The 21,607-nt window shown below is 52.0% G+C and overlaps 1 protein-coding gene across 1 annotated transcript; it reads right to left on the reverse strand.

Moving 5' to 3' along the window:
- Positions 1-521: 521 nt before the first annotated feature.
- Positions 522-14,672, reverse strand: LOC144591631 (H-2 class I histocompatibility antigen, K-K alpha chain-like; the record flags this gene model as incomplete). Its single annotated transcript, XM_078395684.1, has 3 exons — positions 14,549-14,672; positions 4,853-5,113; positions 522-794 (listed from the first exon to the last, which is right to left on the reverse strand). Coding segments are annotated over exons 1-3 (607 nt in total), but the record flags the coding sequence as incomplete, so codon positions are not given.
- Between the last annotated feature and the right edge of the window lie 6,935 nt (positions 14,673-21,607).

The raw sequence follows: 21,607 nt of genomic DNA on the forward strand, positions 1-21,607 counted from the left end.
GAGAGTGAGGGGGGCGGTAGTGAGGGGGAGTGAGACGTGGAGAGAGAGAGACGGGGAGAGAGAGGGAGGAAGAGGGGGGAGAGAGAGGGGGCAGAGAGAGAGGGGGCAGAGAGAGAGGGGGCAGAGAGAGAGGGGGGAGAGAGAGAGAGGGGGAGAGAGAGAGGGGGAGAGAGATGGGTGGAGTGAGAGGTGGAGAGAGAGCGGGGGGCGAGAGAGGGGCGAGAGAGGGCGGGGGAAGAGAGCGGGGCGGGGGAGAGCGGGGGAGGAGTGAGACTGGGGAGAAAGAGGGGGGAGAGGGAGGGGGAGATGGGGTGAGAGGAGGGAGCGAGAGAGAGTCTGTGGGAGGAGAGGGGGAAGAGGAGAGGGGGTGAAGAGAGGGGGAGGAGAGAGAGAGGGGGAGAGAGGGAGGGTGGGGGGTGAAAGAGAAAGGGTGGGTTTGAGAGAGAGAGAGGGAGGGGTGTGGGGGGGGGGAGAGGGTGGGGGGGTGGGGGAGGGGGGCACCATCACTGACCCCCACTCACCGGGGGTGAGGTGACTCTGTCCGTCCTGCACATGTTTCCGCAGCCACTCGATGCACGTCTCCTCCAGGTAGGCCTTGTCCCGATGGGCCTTGCCCGCGATCCGCTCCCACTTGTGTTTGGTCAACAGCCCCCAGGTGACGGGCGTCACCCACACCATGTGCTCCTTGTCGAAGCTAATCAAGTCCTCCCCGTCCCAGCCGTACTGGTCAAACCCGGCGGTGGAGCCGTCCGAGTGCAGATCACAGCCGTACATGTTCTGGAACGTGTGGACCCCTGCAACACACGGCCGTCAGTGGAGCACTGCCCCCCCCCCCACCCCACCCCACACACACAACCCCCCCACACACACACACACACACCTCAACACACACACCCCCCCCTTCCCCCCCCCACACACACACACACACACCCACAGACCCCCCCCACACACAAACCAACACACACACACCCCACACACACACACACACCCACAGACCCCCCCCACACACAACACCAACACACACAACCACCCCACACACACACACACACACCCACACACACACCCCCACCCACACACCCCCAACACACACACACACACCCCACACACACACACCCACACCCCACACCCCACACACACACACACACCACACACACACACCCCGCACACATACCCCACACACACACACCCCACACACACACCCCACACACACACACACCACACACACACACCCATACACACAAACACACACCACACACACACACACACCCACACACACACACCATACACACACACCCCACACACACACACCACACACAACTCACACACACACACCCCCCCACACACACACACCCCTCACACACACACCCCCACACACTCCCCACCCCACACACACCCCACACACACACCCCACACCCACACACCCCAGCATACACACCCAACACACACACCCACACCCCACACACACACACACACACACACACAACCCACCCCCACACCCCACACACAACACCCCACACACACACACCACACACACTCACACACCCCCACACACACACACACCCCATACACACACACCTCACACACACACACACACCCTACACACACACGCCGCACACACACCACACACACACACCCCACACACTCACCCCACACACCCACACACACACCACACACAAACACTCAGACACACACACAGCGCCCCCCCCCCCCCCCACACACACACCCCTACACACAAACACTCCACACACACACACACACCCCACACACACACACACCCCCACGCACGCACACACCAACATTCTGGCAGGTAGGTTTGCTAGTGTTACAAGTGTGGCTTTTAAACTAAGTAATGTGGGGGGTGGTTGACAAACTGGGAATATGGAGATGGAGTTAAAGGGGAAGCAAATACAGGAGAAATTGCAAAGGACTCTCGAATGAATGGGGAGGGAAGTTCTAGAAGGGATAAGAGAGTAATGTCAGGGCCAATTATGACCGGTGTGAGAGGGGAGATGAATACCGAAGTTAAAGTGTTGTATTTAAATGCGCGAAGTATGAAAAATAAAGTGGATGAGCTTAAGGCTCAGTTAGACATTGGAAGTATGATGTTGCGGGAATCACAGAGCCATGGCTACAAGAGGACCAGGGCTGGGAACTGAATATTCAGGGGTACACAACATATAGAAAAGACAGACAGGTGGGACGAGGGGGTGGGGTCGCTCTGTTGGTGAGGAATGATATTCACTCCCTTGCAAGGGGTGACATAGAATCAGGAGATGTAGAATCAGTATGGATAGAAATGAGAAATTGTAAGGGGAAAAAGACCCTAATGGGAGTTATCTATAGGCCCCCAAACAGTAGCCTCAACATAGGGTGCAAGTTGAATCAAGTGCTAAAATTGGCATGTCGCAAATGTAATGCTTCGGTGGTTATGGAAGATGTCAACATGCAGGTAGACTGGGAAAATCAGGTTGGTAATGGACCCCAGGAAAGAGAGTTTGTGGAGTGTCTCCGAGATGGATTCTTAGAACAGCTTGTACTGGAGCCTACTGGGGAGAAGGCAATTCTGGAATTAGTGTTGTGTAAGGGGACTCAAGGTAAAAGAGCCATTAGGATGCAGTGATCACAATATGATAAGTTTTACTCTACAAATTGAGAGAAGGAAAAATCGGAAGTGTCGGTATTACAGTAGAGCAAAGGGAATTACAGAGGCATGAGGCAGGAGCAGGCTAGATTTGACTGGAAGGAGGCCCTAGCAGGGAAAACGGTGGAACAGCAATGGCAGGTATTCCTGGGAATAATACAGAAGTTGCAGGATCAGTTTATCCCAAAGAGGAGGAAGGATTCTAAGGGGAGTAAGAGGCACCCGTGGCTGACAACGGAAGTCAAGGACAGCATAAAAATAAAAGAGCAGAAGTACAGCATAGCAAAGAAGAGTGGGAAGCCAAAGGATTGGGAATCTTTTAAAGAGCAACAAAAGTTAACTAAAAAGGCAATACGGGGAGAAAAGATGAGGTACGAGGGTAAACTAGTCAATAATATAAAGGACGATAGTAAAAGCTTTTTTAGGTATGTGAAGAGAAAAAAAATAGTCAAGGCAAATGTGGGTCCCTTGAAGTCAGAAGCAGGGGAATTTATTATGGGGAACAAGGAAATGGCAGACAAGTTGAACCGGTATTTTGGATCTGTCTTCACTAAGGAAGATAGAAACAATCTCCCAAATGTTCTAGTGGCCAGAGACCCTAGGGTGACGGAGGAACTGAAGGAGATTCACATTAGGCAGGAAATGGTGTTGGGTAGACTGATGGGACTGAAGGCTGATAAATCCCCAGGGCCTGATGGTCTGCATCCCAGAGTACTCAAGGAGGTGGGCTCTTGAAATTGTGGACGCATTGGTGATCATTTTCCAATGTTCTATAGATTCAGGATCAGTTCCTGTGGATTGGATGGTACCTAATGTTATCCCATTTTTTAAGAAAGGAGGGAGAGAGAAAACGGGAAATTATAGACCAGTTAGTCTTACATCAGTGGTGGGGAAGATGCTGGAATCAATTAGAAAAGACAAAATTGCGGAGCATTTGGATAGCAGTAACAGGATCGTTCCGAGCCAGCATGGATTTACGATGGGGAAATCATGCTTGACTAATCTACTGGAATTTTTTGAAGATGTAACTAGGAAAATTGACAGGGGAGAGCCGGTGGATGTGGTGTACCTCGATTTTCAGAAAGCCTTCGACAAGGTCCCACATAGGCGATTAGTGGGCAAAGTTGGAGCACATGGTATTGGGGGTAGGGTACTGACATGGATAGAAAATTGGTTGGCAGACAGAAAGCAAAGTGTGGGGATAAATGGGTCCCTTTCAGAATGGCAGGCAGTGACTAGTGGGGTACCGCAAGCCTCGGTGCTGGGACCGCAGCTATTTACAATATACATGAATGACTTGGATGAAGGGATAGTGTTAATGTGCGGGGATCGCTGGGTGGTGCGGACTTGGTGGGCTTGGTGGGCCATTATCTGAATGGTGTCAAGTTAGGAAAAGGGGAGGTACAACGAGATCTCGTGCATCAGTCACGGAATGGAAGCATGCAGGTACAGCAGGCAGTGAAGAAAGCCAATGGAATGTTGGCCTTCATAACAAGAGGAGTTGAGTATCGGAGCAAAGAGGTCCTTCTGCAGTTGTACAGGGCCATAGTGAGACCGCACCTGGAGTACTGTGTGCAGTTTTGTTCTCCAAGTTTGAGGAAGGATATTCTTGCTATTGCAGCGCAGGTTTACTAAGTTCATTCCCGGAATGGCGGGACAGTCATACGTTGAAAGACTGGAGCGACTAGGCTTGTATACACTGGAATTTAGAAGGATGAGAGGGGATCTTATCGAAACATATGAGATTATTAAGGGGTTGGACACTTTAGAGGCAGGAAACATGTTCCCAATGTTGGGGGAGTCCAGAACCAGGGGCCACAGTTTAAGAATAAGGGGTAGGCCGTTTAGAACGGAGATGAGGAAAAACTTTTTCAGTCAGAAAGTTGTAAATATGTAGAATTCACTGCCTCAGAAGGCAGTGGAGGCCAATTCTATGAATGCATTCAAGAGAGAACTAGATAGAGCTCTTAAGGATAGCGGAGTCAGGGGGTATGGGGAGAAGGCAGGAACGGGGTACTGATTGAGAATGATCAGCGATGATCACATTGAATGGTGGTGCTGGCACGAAGGGGCGAATGGCCTCCTCCTGCACCTATTGTCTATTGTCTATTGTCACACACACACCCCACACACACACACACCACACACACACACCACACACACTCAAACACACCACACACACACACACACGTGGTCCACCCCCGATCTCACCTCCGCTCTGGTTGGTTCGCTGCATCGCGGTCTGGATGCTGTTCTTGAAAACCTGCTCGTTGCCCCGCCGGATCTGTGTCTGCTGCTCCCAATAGTCGGCGCCCTCACTCTCCGCCATCCACCGCTGCCGCGGCTCCGTCTTCCCGCGGTCACTGTCATAGTGAACAATCTGCTCCTCGTCCACGTATCCGACCGCCGTGAACTCAGCGACCCCCGAGCCCGCGGTCACCGCCGTGTAGAAATAACGCAGCGAGTGGGAACCTGGAACAGGGGACAGTCAGAGACAGCGAGACACACCCCCCCCCCCACACACACACACACACACCCCACCCCCCCCCACACACACACACACACACCCCACACACACACACACACACACCCACACGCACACCCCACACACGCACACCCCGCACACACACCCCCCCCCCACACACACACACACACACACACATACAGACACACACACCCCACACACACATACACACACACACACCCCACACATGCACTCCCCACAGACACACACCCCACACACACACACACACACACACACAGCCCACACACGCACAACCCACACACACACACCCCACACACACACTGCCCCCACACACACTCACACCCCACACAAACACTCTCCACCCCACACACACACACACACACACCCCACACGCACACCCCACACACACACCACACACAACCACCCCACACACGCACACCCCACACACGCACACCCCACACACACTCCCCCCACACACACACACCCCCCCCACACACACACACCCCACTCACACACACGCCACACACACACACCCCACACACACACCCCCACACACACACCCCAAACACACGCACACCCCACACACACCCCACATACGCACACCCCACGCACGCACACCCCACACATACTCCCCGCTCCACACACACACCCCACACACTCACACCCCGACACACACACCCCACACACACACGCCCCACACAAACACACACCCACCCCACACACACACACCCACACCACCAACACACACCACCTCCACACAACCCACCCACACCACCCACACACCCCCACCCTCACACACACCCCACCTTCACACACACCACACACACCCCACCCCCACACACCCACCCACGCACCCCACACACCCACCCACACACACCCCAACAAGCCCGTGTTGTCTCTGTGGGTGTGTAAGGCCCTAGATCAAGCCCCCATGCCAGGCTGATCCAGGAGATTAAGATGCACGAGATCCACGCTGATTTATTTGAGTATGCTTTGGAGATGCAGCATGGACACAGGCCCTTCAGCCACCGAGCTGCTGCTGATCATCGATCACCCATTCACACTTGCTCCATGTTATCCCACTTACAAATCCACTTGCTGCACACCAGGGATATTTTACAAAGGCAAATTACCCTGCAAAATGTCCAGCACTAGAGGGCACAGATATAAGCTGAGAGGGGCAAGTTTCATGGTGATGTGCAGGGACAGGGTTTACACAGAGTAGTGGGGGTGGGAACGCATTGCCAGGGGAGGTGGTGGAGGCAGATATTGTGAACTCTGGTCGTCTCCTGCCCTCCCACTGCCCGCCCAATTTCCACGCCTCGCCAAGCCTCCTACATGGCCATGCCTCACCCGTTAATGTGCCCGGACTGAGCTGTGCCCAGCACTGGGTCCCAGGGGCAAGACTCGCAGTCACACAGTTCAACCCTTCTGTCATTGTGCGACACCTTCTGCCTCTTCATCTCTGCCCTTGCCCATCTACCCATCACCCCCCACACATGTATCCACCTATCACTCACCAGACCCTCCCCCACCTCTTCCAGCTTTCTGCCCCCCCCCCACCGCACTCTGTCTGCTGTCTGAGGAAGGGTCTCAACCTGAAACATCACCTGTCCATTTTCTCCAGAGATGCTGCCTGACCTTTATAAACCAGCATCTACATGTCCTTATGTTTCCTGCCCATGTACCCGCCCAAATGTCTTTTAAAACAGTGTCATCAAACGCTAGACTCAACACTGGGCAAAGACTGTGAGCATCCACTTTATAGAGGGTCCAGCAGATGGAGGTGAATAAAATCATGAGGGGATTATCCAGGCTGGGAGAATCAAGAACCAGGGAGCACAGGTTGAAGGTGAGAGGGGCAAGGTTTAATAAGAACTTGGGGGCAACGTTTTCACTCCAAGGGTGCTGGGTGTTTGGAACGAGCTGCCAGAGGCTGGGTCAAACCTGTCCTCACCCTCTACACTTCTCCTTTCACCTCTCACTTTCTCCAAGTTAAAGGTGTGGCCATGAGCACTGGCATGGGCCCCAGCTGTGCCAGCCTTTTATTATTTACATCAAACAGTCCTAGATACATAGAAACATAGCAAAATAGGTGCAGGAGAAGGCCATTCAGCCCTTCGTGCCAGCACCGCCATTCAATATGATCATGGCAGATCATCTAAAATCATTATCCTCTTCCTGTTTTTTCCCCATATCCCTTGATTCCGTTAGCCACAAGAGCTAAATCTAACTCTATCTTGAATACAACCAGTGAATTGAACTCCACTAATTTCTGTGGCAAAGAATTACACACATTCACAACTCTCTAGGTGAAAAAGTTTTTCCTCATCTCAGTCCTAAATGGCTTACCCCTTATTCTTAAGCTGTGATCGATGGTTCTGGACTTCCCCCAACATCAGGAACATTGTTCCTGCCTCTAACCTGAACGATTCGTTAAGAATTTGATGTTTCGTTAAGATACCCTCTCATCCTTCTAAATTCCAGTGAATACAAGCCCAGTCGACCCATTCTTTCATCATATGTCAGTCCCGCCATCCTGGTGAACCTACGCTGCACTCCCTCGATAGCAATAATGTCCTTCCTCAAATTAGGAGATGAAAATTGCACACAATACCCCAGGTGCGGTCTCACCAGGGCCCTGTACAACTGCAGTAGGGCCTCCTTGCTTCTCAACCCAGATCCTCCCGCAATGAAGGCCAACATGTCATTAGCCTTCTTCACTGCCTGCTGAACCTGCATGCTTACGTTCAGTGACTGATGTACAAGCACAGCCAGGTCTCGTTGCACCTCCCCTTCCCCTAATCTGACCATTCAGATAATAATCTGCCTTCCAGTTCTTGCCACCAAAGTGGACAACCTCACATTTATCCACATTAAACTGCATCTGCCATGCATCTGCCCACTCACCCAACTTGTCCAAGTCACCCTGCAGCCTCATAGCATCCTCCTCACAGCTCACACTGCCACCCTGCTTTGTGCCGTCCGCAAACTTGGAGATGTCACATTTAATTCCCTCATCTAAATCGTGTAGAAATATTGTAAATAACACTATTTTTGTCCTTGTTCCAAACGTACACTGTCTCCATCCCACAACTCATTCTCCACGACATCAACCACTGCATCGGGGCTGCCTCCCGCACCCGTGCAGCTCATCGATGTAATGCATGTGATCACTAACCCACCCTGGCCTCGCATTCACCTGCACCCTCTCTGACGCCGCTCTCCCCTTTAGTGATCTCTCTGTCTCCATCACAGGGGACAGACTATTGACTGATGTCTACGACAAACCTCCCGACTCACACAGTTACCTCCACTTCACCTCCTCCCTCCCTGACGTTTGTAACCACGCTCTTCCCTGCTCCTAACTTCTCTGCCTCGGCCTCATCTGCTCCCAAGATGGGACTTTCCATTCCAGGAAACCCGAGATGTGAACGTGTTTGCCCGCGGTTGCCATAGGTGGATCCCTCACCCACATCTCCTCTGTTTCCTGTATTTCCACTCGCTGCCTTCCACACAGACCGCTCCCTCTGTAACTCCTTGCCTTACTCATCCCTTCCCCCCCAGACCACCCTCTCCCCAGGTACTTCCCCCTGCAACCGCCCTGGTGTGCCCCGACTTGTCCTTGCAGCTCCTCTTAAATAAAGCCGCAACGATCACCACCTCCAGTCTCTGGTCGCTCACTCGTGTCTAAAGATAACGCAAATAATTCTGCCAGAGCCCCTGCAATTCCTTCCCCAGCTTCCCACAACTTAGTTTTAGATTTAGAGATATGCGCGGAAATAGGCCCTTCGGCCCACTGAGTCCGCACCGACCAGCAACCCCCGCTCACTCACACGATCCTGCACACTAGGGACAATTTACATTCACACCAAGCCAATTAACCTACAAACATATTCAACTATGGAGCGTGGGACGAAACTGAAGATCTCCGAGAAAACCCATAGGGTCACAGGGAGAACGTGTAAACTCCGCACAGACAGCAGCCGCAGACAATAGACAATAGGTGCAGGAGGTGGCCATTCGGCCCTTCGAGCCAGCACCGCCATTCAATGTGATCATGGCAGATTATTCTCAATCAGTACCCCGTTCCAGCCTTCTCCCCATACCTCCTGACTCCGCTATCCTTAAGAGCTCTATCTAGCTCTCTCTAGAGGCAGTGAATTCCACAGATTCACAACTCTCTGACTGAAAAAGTTTTCCCTCATCTCCGTTCTAAATGGCCTCCCCCTTATTCTTAAATTGTGGACCCTTGTTCTGGACTCCCCCAACATTGGGAACATGTTTCCTGCCTCTAACGTGTCCAACCCCTTAATAATCTTATACGTTTCGATAAGATCTCCTCTCGTCCTTCTAAATTCCAGTGTATACAAGCCTAGTCGATCCAATCTTTCAACATATGACAGTCCCGCCATTCCGGGAATTAACCTAGTAAACCTACGCTGCACGCCTTCAATAGGAAGAATATCCTTCCTCAAATTTGGAGACCAAAACTGCACACAGTACTCCAGGTGAGGTCTCACTGGGGCCCTGTACAACTGCAGAAGGACCTCTTTGCTCCTATACTCAACTCCTCTTGTTATGAAGGCCAACATTCCATTGGCTTTCTTCACTGCCTGCTGTACCTGCATGCTTCCTTTCAGTGACTGATGCACTAGGACACTCAGATCTTGTTGTACGTCCCCTTTTCCTAACCTGACACCATTCAGATAATAATATGCCTTCCTATTCTTACCACCAAAGTGGATAACCTCACACTTATCCGCATTAAACTGCATCTGCCATGCATCCACCCACTCACACAACCTGTCCAAGTCACCCTGCAACCTCATAGCATCTTCCTCACAGTTGACACTACCACCCAGCTTTGTATCATCTGCAAATTTGCCAATGGTACTTTTAATTACTTCATCCAAGCCAGCATCGAACCCGGGACTCTGTGAGACAGTAGCTCTAGCGCTGCGCCACCCAGTGTACAAGAATATTCGTGAACCGTCCTTTAAGTATTTATCCACATTAATTTGCCACAAAAAACCCAAAAGAACGCAAATTGCCGGAGTGACTCAGCGGATCAGGCAGCATCACTGATGAATATGGATCCGTAACGTTTCTGGTCAAGACCCTTCTTCACACTGCATCGATAGGTGACGTTTTGGGTTGTGATCCTTCTTCAGACTCTCCAGAAATGCTGCCTGACCTGCCGAGTTACTCCAGCACTTTATGTCCTCTTGTGCAATAACCAACCTGCATCTACAGGTCTTTGCTTCTACTGCTGAATATGCCGTAAGTCCCGCAGCACCGCCTGTGCATTCATTCCAAGACACGGCTGTTCATTTCCAGTAATTCTTGGCTTCTATGACCTTCTGTACTGTAAACACAGATGCAACCTCACCAACCTCCCGTGGCTCCACACACACACCATCATATTCATCCTGCACCGATTATAATCTCTCAATAATTACCCTTTTGCTCTTTACAGACTTGCAGAAACTCTCTGGATACTCCTTTGGCTTATCGGCCAAATCACCCACATCCCTTCTTTACCCGCCCGATCTCCCTGTGTCAATGTACCGGGGGTTATTATGCTGTGCCCAGCCCAACACACACCCTCACCCACTGATTGGTGAACCCTGTGCCCATCTGACCACTGACCTCTCATCCCCTGACAGCAAAACGGTTGCCCACCCCGACACACACACTCACCCACTGCCCGGGTCTGTTACACTGTGCCCAGCTGACTACTGACCCTCACCCACTGACCAGTGCACCCTGTGCCCAGCCCGACACTGAACGCATGCGCATTATCCGGGACAAGGTGCCCAACCCAAAACTGACCCTCACCACTGACACAGCCTCTCACCCACTGTCACTGCCCCTCACCCACTGACACTGTCCCATACCCACTGACACTGCCCCTCACCCACTGACACTGCCTCTCACCCACTGTCACTGCCCCTCACCCACCGACACCGCCTCTCACCCACTGACATTGCCCCTCACCCACTGACACTGCCACTCACCCACTGCCCTTCACCCAGACACTGACACTGCCCCTCGCCCACTGCCACTGCTCCTCACCCACTGCCCCTACACACTGACACTGACCCTCACCCACTGACACTGCCCCTCACCCACTGACACTGCCCCTCACGCACTGCCCCTCACCCACTGACACTGCCCCTCATCCACTGACACTGCCCCTCACCCACTGTCACTGCCCCTCACCCACTGCCCCTCACCCACTGTCACTGCCCCTCACCCACTGCCCCTCACCCACTGTCACTGCCCCTCACCCACTGCCCCTCACCCACTGCTCCTCACCCACTGACACAGCCCCTCACCCACTGCCCCTCACCCACTGACACAGCCCCTCACCCAGTGACACTGCCCCTCACCCACTGACACTGCCCCTCACCCACTGCCCCTCACCCTCTGACACTGCCCCTCACCCACTGACACTGCCTCTCACCCACTGACAATGCCCCTCACCCACTGACACTGCTTCTCACCCACTGTCACTGCCTCTCACCCACCGACACTGCCTCTCACCCACAGACATTGCCACTCACCAACTGACACTGCCTCTCACCCACTGACACTGCCACTCACCCACTGCCCTTCACCCACTGACACTGACACTGCCCCTCGCCCACTGCCACTGCTCCTCACCTACTGCCCCTACACACTGACACTGCCCCTCACCCACTGACACTGCCCCTCACCCAGTGACACTGCCCCTCACGCACTGCCCCTCAACCACCGACACCGCCCCTCACCCACTGACACTGCCCCTCACGCACTGCCCCTCACCCACTGACACTGCCCCTCATCCAATGACACTGCCCCTCACCCACTGTCACTGCCCCTCACCCACTGCCCCTCACCCACTGTCACTGCCCCTCACTCACTGCCCCTCACCCACTGTCACTGCCCCTCACCCACTGACACTGCCCCTCACTCACTGCCCCTCACCCACTGACACTGCCCCTCACCCACTGACACTGCCCCTCACCCACTGACACGGCCCCTCAACTACTGACATTGCCCCTCACCCACAGACATTCCCCTCACCCACTGACACTGCACCTCACCCACTGACACTGCCCCTCACCCACTGACACTGCCCCTCACCTACTGACACTGCCCCCACCCACTGACACTGCCCCCCACCCACTGACACTGCACCTCACCCACTGACACTGCCCCTCACCCACTGACACTGCCCCTCACCCATTGACACTGCCCCTCACCCACTGCCCCTCACCCACTGACACTGCCCCTCACCCACTGACACTGCCCCTCACCCACTGACACTGCCCATCACCCACTGACATTGCCCCTCACCCACTGACACTGCCCCTCACCCATTGACACTGCCCCTCACCCACTGCCCCTCACCGACTGACACTGCCCCCCACCCACTGACACTGCCACTCACCCGCTGACACTGCCCCTCGCCCATTGCCCCTCACCCACTGACACTGCCCTCACCCACTGACACTGCCCCTCACCCACTGACACTGCCCCTCACCCACTGACACTGCCCCTCACCCACTGACACTGCCCCTCACCCACTGACACTGCCCCTCACCCACCGACACTGCCCCTCACCCACCGAAACTCACCCACCGACACTGCCCCTCACCCACTGCCCCTCACCCACTGAGACTGTCCCTCACCCACTGACACTGCCCCTCACCCACTGACACAGCCCCTCACCCACTGACACTGCCCCTCACCCACTGCCCCTCACCCACTGACACTGCCCCTCACCCACTGACACTACCCCATTCCCACTGACACTGCCCCTCACCCACTGACACTGCCCCTCACCCACTGCCCCTCACCCACTTACATTGCCCCTCACCCACTGCCCCTCACCCACTGCCCCTCACCCACTGACAATGCCCCTCACCCACTGACACTGCCCCTCACCTACTGACACTGCCCCCACCCACTGACACTGCCCCCCACCCACTGACACTGCACCTCACCCACTGACACTGCCCCTCACCCACTGACACTGCCCCTCACCCATTGACACTGCCCCTCACCCACTGCCCCTCACCCACTGACACTGCCCCTCACCCACTGACACTGCCCCTCACCCACTGACGCTGCCCATCACCCACTGACATTGCCCCTCACCCACTGACACTGCCCCTCACCCATTGACACTGCCCCTCACCCACTGCCCCTCACCGACTGACACTGCCCCCCACCCACTGACACTGCCACTCACCCGCTGACACTGCCCCTCGCCCATTGCCCCTCACCCACTGACACTGCCCTCACCCGCTGACACTGCCCCTCACCCACTGACACTGCCCCTCACCCACTGACACTGCCCCTCACCCACTGACACTGCCCCTCACCCACCGACTGCCCCTCACCCACCGAAACTCACCCACCGACACTGCCCCTCACCCACTGCCCCTCACCCACTGAGACTGTCCCTCACCCACTGACACTGCCCCTCACCCACTGACACAGCCCCTCACCCACTGACACTGCCCCTCACCCACTGCCCCTCACCCACTGACACTGCCCCTCACCCACTGACACTACCCCATTCCCACTGACACTGCCCCTCACCCACTGACACTGCCCCTCACCCACTGCCCCTCACCCACTGCCCCTCACCCACTGCCCCTCACCCACTGACACTGCCCCTCACCCACTGCCCCTCACCCACTCACGCTGCCCCTCACCCACTGCCCCTCACCCACTGCCCCTCACCCAATGCCCCTCACCCACTGCCCCTCACCCACTGCCTCTCACCCACTGCCCCTCACCCACTCACGCTGCCCCTCACCCACTGCCCCTCACCCACTGCCCCTCACCCAATGCCCCTCACCCACTGCCCCACACCCAATGCCCCTCACCCACTGCCCCTCACCCACTCACGCTGCCCCTCACCCACTGCCCCTCACCCACTGCCCCTCACCCACTGACACTGCCCCTCACCCACTGCCCCTCACCCACTGCCCCTCACCCAATGCCCCTCACCCACTGACACTGCCCCTCACCCACTGCCCCTCACCCACTGCCCCTCACCCAATGCCCCTCACCCACTGCCCCACACCCAATGCCCCTCACCCACTGCCCCTCACCCAATGCCCCTCACCCACTGCCCCACACCCACTGCCCCTCACCCACTGCCCCTCACCCACTGCCCCTCACCCACTGACACTGCCCCTCACCCACTGCCCCTCACCCACTGACACTGCCCCTCACCCACTGCCCCTCACCCACTCACGCTGCCCCTCACCCAATGCCCCTCACCCACTGCCCCTCACCCAATGCCCCTCACCCACTGCCCCCCACCCACTGCCCCTCACCCACTGCCCCTCACCCACTGACTCTGCCCCTCAGCCAGTGTGGGGGCCTGGGTTGGCAGCCCGTCACTGCCCGTCACCCACCTGCGGGTTGGGCTGCCCACAGGAGGGCGGGCAGCAGAAGCAGCAGCAGCGGCAGCAGCAGCGGGCACCCCATGGTCGCCCCGACTGTTCGGTTGCGGGGAGTTTGCCAGTTCTGGGCGCATGCGCGGTTGACTCTGCTCCACTCGCACCCCGCGCTGATTGGTCGGCGCCGCGTCCGCGGCCAATCACAGTCCTGCCCGCTCGTGAGTCATCGGTCTCCGGGCAGAAGAGCCCAGAGAAGGTGGCGGAAAATAGGCGAGTCTGTCCAATCAGCAGCGCAGATGATCTCCTAGCTCCCTAAATTCACCTTGTAGGACCTCATCCCGTTTTTTACCTATATCATTGGTGCCAATGTGCACCACGACAACTGGCTGTTCACCCTCCCCCTCCAGAATGTTCTGCAGTCGCTCAGAGACATCCCTGACCCTTGCACCAGGGAGGCAACATACCATCCTGGAGTCCCGTTTGCGGCTGCAGAAACGCCTGTCTATTACAATTACAATTGAATCCCCTATTACTATAGCCCTTCCACTCTTTTTCCTCCCCTCTTTTCCCATTGAGCCACCTACGGTGCCATGAACTTGGCTGCTGCTGCCTTCCCCTGATGAGCCATCAAACTTAAAAGTAGGACCTCAAAGGTAATAATCTCTGGATTACTACTAGTGCCACGTGCTAGTCAGAGTAGAAATAAGAGGATATTTCAGATGAATACGTGGCTTGAAAAATGGTGCAAGGGGGAGGGATTCAAATTTCTAGGACATTGGAACCAGTTCTGGGAGAGGTGGGACCAGTATAATCAGGACGGTCTGCACCTGAGCTGGAATGGAACCAATGTCCTTGGGGGAGTGTTTGCTAGTGCTGTCGGGGAGGATTTAAACTAATGTGGCAGGGGGATGGGTGCATGAGCAGAGAGACAGAGGGGTGTAAAATGAGGGTAGAAGCAATAGTAAAAGTAGCAGGCAGACAAATCCAGGGCAAAAATCAAAAAGGGCCACTTTTCAACATAATTGTATAAGGGGTAAGAGTGTTGTAAAAACAAGCCTGGAGGCTTTGTGTCTCAATGCAAGGAGCATTCGGAATAAGGTGGATGAGTTGAATGTGCAGATAGTTATTAATCAATATGATATTGTTGGGATTACGGAGACATGGCTCCAGGGTGACCAAGGCTGGGAGCTGAACATCCAGGGATATTCAATATTCAGGAGGGATAGACAGAAAGGAAAAGGAGGTGGGATAGCGTTGCTGGTTAGAGAGGAGATTAACGCAATAGAATGGAAGGACATTAGCTTGGAGGATGTGGAATCGATATGGGTCGAGCTGCGAAGCACTAAGGGGCAGAAAACGCTAGTGGGAGTTGTGTACAGGCCACCTAACAGTAGTAGTAGAGTTGGGGATGGCATCAAACAGGAAATTAGAAATGCATGCAACAAAGGTAAAACAGTTATAATGGGTGACTTCAACCTACATATAGATTGGGTGAATCAAATTGGCATAGGTGCTGAGGAAGAGGATTTCTTGGAATGTATACGGGATAGTTTTCTAAGCGAACATGTAGAGGAACCAACGAGAGAGCAGGCTATTCTAGACTGGGTATTGAGTAATGAGGAAGGATTAGTTAGCAGTCTTGATGTGTGTGGTCCCTTGGGCAAGAGTAACCATAATATGGTTGAGTTCATTAGGATGGAGAGTGACTTAGTTAATTCAGAAACAACGGTTCTGAACTTAAGGAAAGGTAACTTTGAGGGCATGAGACGTGAATTGGCCAAGATAGACTGGCAATTGATTCTTAAAGGGTTGATGGTGGATATGCAATGGAAGGCATTTAAAGACCGCATGGATGAACTACAACAATTGTTCATCCCAGTTTGGCAAAAGAATAAATCAGGGAAGGTAGTGCATCCGTGGCTAACAAGAGAGATTAGGGATAGTATCAAAACAAAAGATGAAGCGTACAAATTAGCAAGAAAAAGCAGCCTACCAGAGGACTGGGAGCAATTCAGAGTCCAGCAGAGGAGGACAAAGGGCTTAATTAGGAAAGGGAAAATAGATTATGAAAGAAAACTGGCAGGGAACATAAAAACTGACTGCAAAAGCTTTTATAGATATGTGAAGAGTAAAGATTAGTTAAAACAAATGTAGGTCCCTTGCAGTCAGAAACAGGTGAATTGGTCATGGGGAACAAGGACATGGCACACCAATTGAATAACTACTTTGGTTCTGTCTTCACTAAGGAAGATATAAATAATCTGCTGGAAATAGCAGGAGACCGGGGGTCAAATGAGATGGAGGAACTGAGTGAAATCCAGGTTAGTCGGGAAGTGGTGTTAGGTAAATTGAATGGATTAAAGGCCGATAAATCACCAGGGCCAAATAGGCTGCATTCCAGAGTGCTTAAGGAGGTAGCCCCAGAAATAGTGGAGGCATTAGTGATAATTTTTCAAAACTCTTTGGATTCTGGAGTAGTTCCTGAGGATTGGAGGGTAGCTAATGTAATCCCACTTTTCAAAAAGGGAGGGAGAGAGAAAATGGGGAATTACAGACCAGTTAGTCTAACGTCGATAGTGGGGAATTTGCTAGAGTAAGTTATTAAAGATGGGATAGCAGCACATTTGGAAAGTGGTAAAATCATTGGACAAAGTCAGCATGGATTTATGAAAGGTAAATCATGTCTGACGAATCTTATAAAAGTTTTCGAGGATGTAAATAGTAGAGTGGATAAGGGAGAAAGAGTGGATGTGTTATATCTGGACTTCCAGAAGGCTTTCGACAAGGTCCCACATAAGAGATTAGTATGCAAACTTAAAGCACACGGTATTGTGGGTTCAGTATTGATGTGGATAGAGAACTGGCTGGCAGACAGGAAGCAAAGAGTAGGAATAAACGGGTCCTTTTCAGAATGGCAGGCAGTGACTAGTGGGGTACCGCAAGGCTCAGTGCTGGGACCCCAGCTATTTACAATATATATTAATGATTTGGACGAGGGAATTGAATGCAACATCTCCAAGTTTGCGGATGACACGAAGCTGGGGGGCAGTGTTAGCTGTGAGGAGGATGCTAGGAGGCTGCAACGTGACTTGGATAGGTTAGGTGAGTGGGCAAAGGCATGGCAGATGCAGTATAATGTGGATAAATGTGAGGTTATCCACTGGCAAGAACAGGAAACCAGACTATTATCTGAATGGTAGCCGATTAGGAGAAGGGGAGATGCAACGAGACCTGGGTGTCGTGGTACACCAGTCATTGAAAGTAGATCACCATACCCCTGCCCTCCCTCCTGTAGATGCAGAATGGTCAGTCCACACAGAGGCCTCCTCCTTATGCACCAACACCCACACGTCAATAAGTTTCCGGCACGCCATTATGTTGAGCTTGTTTACCACCACCTCCGGGCGGGAAGGAATCTTCGCCTCGCAGTGACGACCCATTCTCCCGTCTCCAACATTCTTCGTGCGTTTGGTGTCCACCTACCGGCCTTTTACACGCTGTTGATGTTTGATTTAATCTCCAACTGCCGACAAGCCATCAAGCGCCTTGAAGTATCTACTCCGCTCATTGGATTGCTAATGGAATTCCTCTGTTCGCCGCAGCTGCTCCCAAGATCAACTTTTCCACTCCAATACTTATAAGATGTCCTTACACTTTAGTAAACGCGGTTTCCCCCTGGTGTCCCCTATCTTTGCCCGTTCCTAACCCGATTATCCTGTTTGCCGTAGTTCTTCTCTCGCTATCACCCACCCCCTTCACAATCCCCCTCCCTTACCCCCTCCCCTACAGAACAAGAATAGAGTTCTCGTGGTTCTCACCTTTAATCCCACCAGCCTCCGCACCAACAACCGACATTTCCGTCCCATTCAACGTGATCCCACTGCCAGTGACATCTTTCTATCTCAACTGCATTCCATCTTCCGCAAGTCCTTGGTTCACTCATCAGTTTCCACACAAATCATCTCTTCCCGTCTACGTTTCTCTGCAACCACAGGATATATAACACTTTCCCTCTACCCCCTCCTTGAACTTCAGCCAGGGACCCTTCCAGGTGAGACAGATGCGCATGTTCACTTCCGTTAACCACAACTACTGCATTTCGTGTTGCCGATGTGGCCTCTTGTACATCCGTGTCCTATTTTGTAAGCCAGCATCTGCAGTTCATTGTCTCTATTCGGAGAATGGACCTTCATTAGTCGACGTAGAATCAGTGTGACCTTGCTCTATATTTCAAACAATAATTCTGGGCTACATAGTTAAGGTACATTAATTTTGGGATAAATGCAGACACAAGAAATCTGAAAGCCCAATAAAACAAAAGGGAAACTCTGAGAGAGGATCTGATAAATGGTCTGAGACCGGACAGTTTAATCCTTCTACCGTTTGTGTCTGACGCATCAGCGTTTCTTTATTTTCTCCCTGTATTTATAAATAAAATCCAATTTCTTGAAATACTAATATTGCACCTTATTTTTCAGTAACAGTCTAAAGAAGTGTAGATGTATAAAAATATATTTAAAATAGATATGTCTGAATGGTATGGGTCACGGAATGACATTGGAACATGTTGGTTTTTTATAACTGGCGTGTAAGGATGGACTAAGTAGTCTCCAGTGTTGCAATTTCCAGAAATCTGCACAAAGACATAAACGATTGGGAACTTCGGGCAGGTCAGTGAGCAGTTTGTTTCCACATTCCATCCCTGGGATGGCGGGACTGTCATAATCCCTGGGATGGTGGGACTGTCATAATCCCTGGGATGGCGGGACTGTCATAATCCCTGGGATGGCGGGACTGTCATAATCCCTGGCATGGCGGGACTGTCATAATCCCTGGGATGGCGGGACTGTCATAATCCCTGGTATGGCGGGACTGTCATAATCCCTGGGATGGTGGGATTGTCATAATCCCTGAGATGGCGGGACTGTCATATGAGGAAAGATTGAAAAGACTGGGCTTGTATTCCAGAACCAGGGACACAGTCTTAGAATAAAGGGGAGGCCATTTAAAACTCAAGTGAGAGGAAACCTTTTTCACCCAGAGAGTTGTGAATTTGTGGAATTCTCTGCCACAGAAGGCAGTGGAGGCCAATTCACTGGATGAATTCAAAAGAGAGTTAGATAGAGCTCTAGGGGCTAGCGGAATCAAGGGATATGGGGAGAAGGTAGTTACTGATTGTGGATGATCAGCCATGATCACAATGAATAGTGGTGCTGGCTCGAAGGACTGAATGGCCTCCTCCTGCACCTATTTTCTATGTTTCCATGTTTCTATCATCTCTTTCGTTTGTGAAAAGGCGTCAGTAAGGTTGTGGGAAAGTTCACTTAGGAACCTTGCCTGCTTGTACTGGGAACTGGGAACAGCCTGGATATTGCTCCTACTTCTTTCTTCATGCGATTGCTAGATGAAGGGCTGGGATTGCAGCTTTTTAACGCGAGAGATTACAGAACATTGCAGATAATACACAGGCATGTTCCATTGTCAAAGATCTGCATTTAATAGGTACGCATTTCCAACCATCCCGAGTGCCTAAACCACATTTCTAAATTCTGGATTGACGTCTTTTTAGAAACTGCTGAATGTATTTTTTTCGGACAGTCCCGGTGTTTCATGTTCAAGAGTTGGAAATGGATGATATCTATTAACCTCAATATAGCTCTCTACGGACAGAATGTGCATTTGCATCGATGTGGTTACCATAAAGTTCAGGAATGGCCTCGACCACGTACCACTGTTACAGTTCAAAATGCTGGATGCCGTGCGATCAGGACTGTGAAAATGAAGGATATGTGATATTGACATATCTTAGAAAGCACATGCACTCTTTCAGGAACGCCATCCAGAACATCCAATAAGCTTCTCAGTATTTGCAAAGCTGCGCCCGTCAAATGTTCTTTTGATTAAGGACACACCCGATGATCAATGCAAATGTTTGCAGCATGATAATTTTATGCTCCAATTGGCAAGGCTTGACATCACCTACAACAATGATTTGTGGAAAAGCCTGTTGTGTAATTCTGAGAATATGCATGACAAATGTTGGAGAGGTGAATGTAGTGAGTGTCGGGTAATGTGCATGAAAGAGGGATTCAATGAATCAGATAAAGCCAAGAATGTGAGTTGGATGACATGGGAAATACAAGAACATGGTAGGCTGCAAAAGATCATGAAAGTTGGCTGCTGTGGTGAACTACAAGAGTTGGTGTTATTGAGGATGCCAGAATTTCAAGAACATGTTCGTGTAAAGCGAATCCAAGCCATGTCATTTGAGGGAAAAAAAACAGTCATTCAAATGAACTTTTCCATATCTTACTCCTGTATCAGCATGAAGTGCAGAGTGCTTTGTGGTCACGTGATTCAGTCAGTTTGTTCACCGCTGCCATCTTCCAGAATGGTAAGTGTGAGTCTCATTTGATTGTGTCAAACACAAATGACAAAGGAAAGGGTTCTGTGTACACATTCATGCGATATCTTGCTACCAAAGCTTCAGCTGATGGTTCCATCATATTTTTTACAGATGGGCCATCTTCTGAATTCAAGAACAAGTTCATGGCAAAACGTCTCTTGATTGTGGCAAAAGAACACCACGCAACATATGAATGGTAATACTTTGCAACTTCTCATGGGAAGGGGGTAGTTGATGGCATAGGTGGGTGCTGCCACGTCACTTGTTTGGTATGATGTCATGAGCAAGAAAGCTGACGCCCCAGTTGTCCAGAGCTCAAAGGACTTTGCAAATCTGGCCACCACACTGATGCCCAATGTCATGGTTATACATATTACAGAAGATGAGATTAAAAAGTGCCATTCAAAAAAGACAACAATAGGAAAGTGTAATTCCTGTGCCAGGCAGGTATCATGTTATCCAGGTGTCTCCATCCGGCATTTTGAAGTTCTGGCATACATGTGGTGGAGCTGACCCCGACTTATCTAACCAGTACTGTGCCCCCAAACAGAGTATTGACTGGGTAGTTGGGGGATTGGTTGGTGGTTAGGTATGACCAAACTCTTTTCCAACTACCCTTAAAACTTCTCCAGTGAAATGAAACTGAAGTAAAACTGATGCACGTTTGG

The sequence above is a fragment of the Rhinoraja longicauda genome, unplaced genomic scaffold, assembly GCF_053455715.1.
Source record: "Rhinoraja longicauda isolate Sanriku21f unplaced genomic scaffold, sRhiLon1.1 Scf001274, whole genome shotgun sequence".
In the NCBI taxonomy this organism is placed as follows: domain Eukaryota; kingdom Metazoa; phylum Chordata; class Chondrichthyes; order Rajiformes; family Arhynchobatidae; genus Rhinoraja; species Rhinoraja longicauda.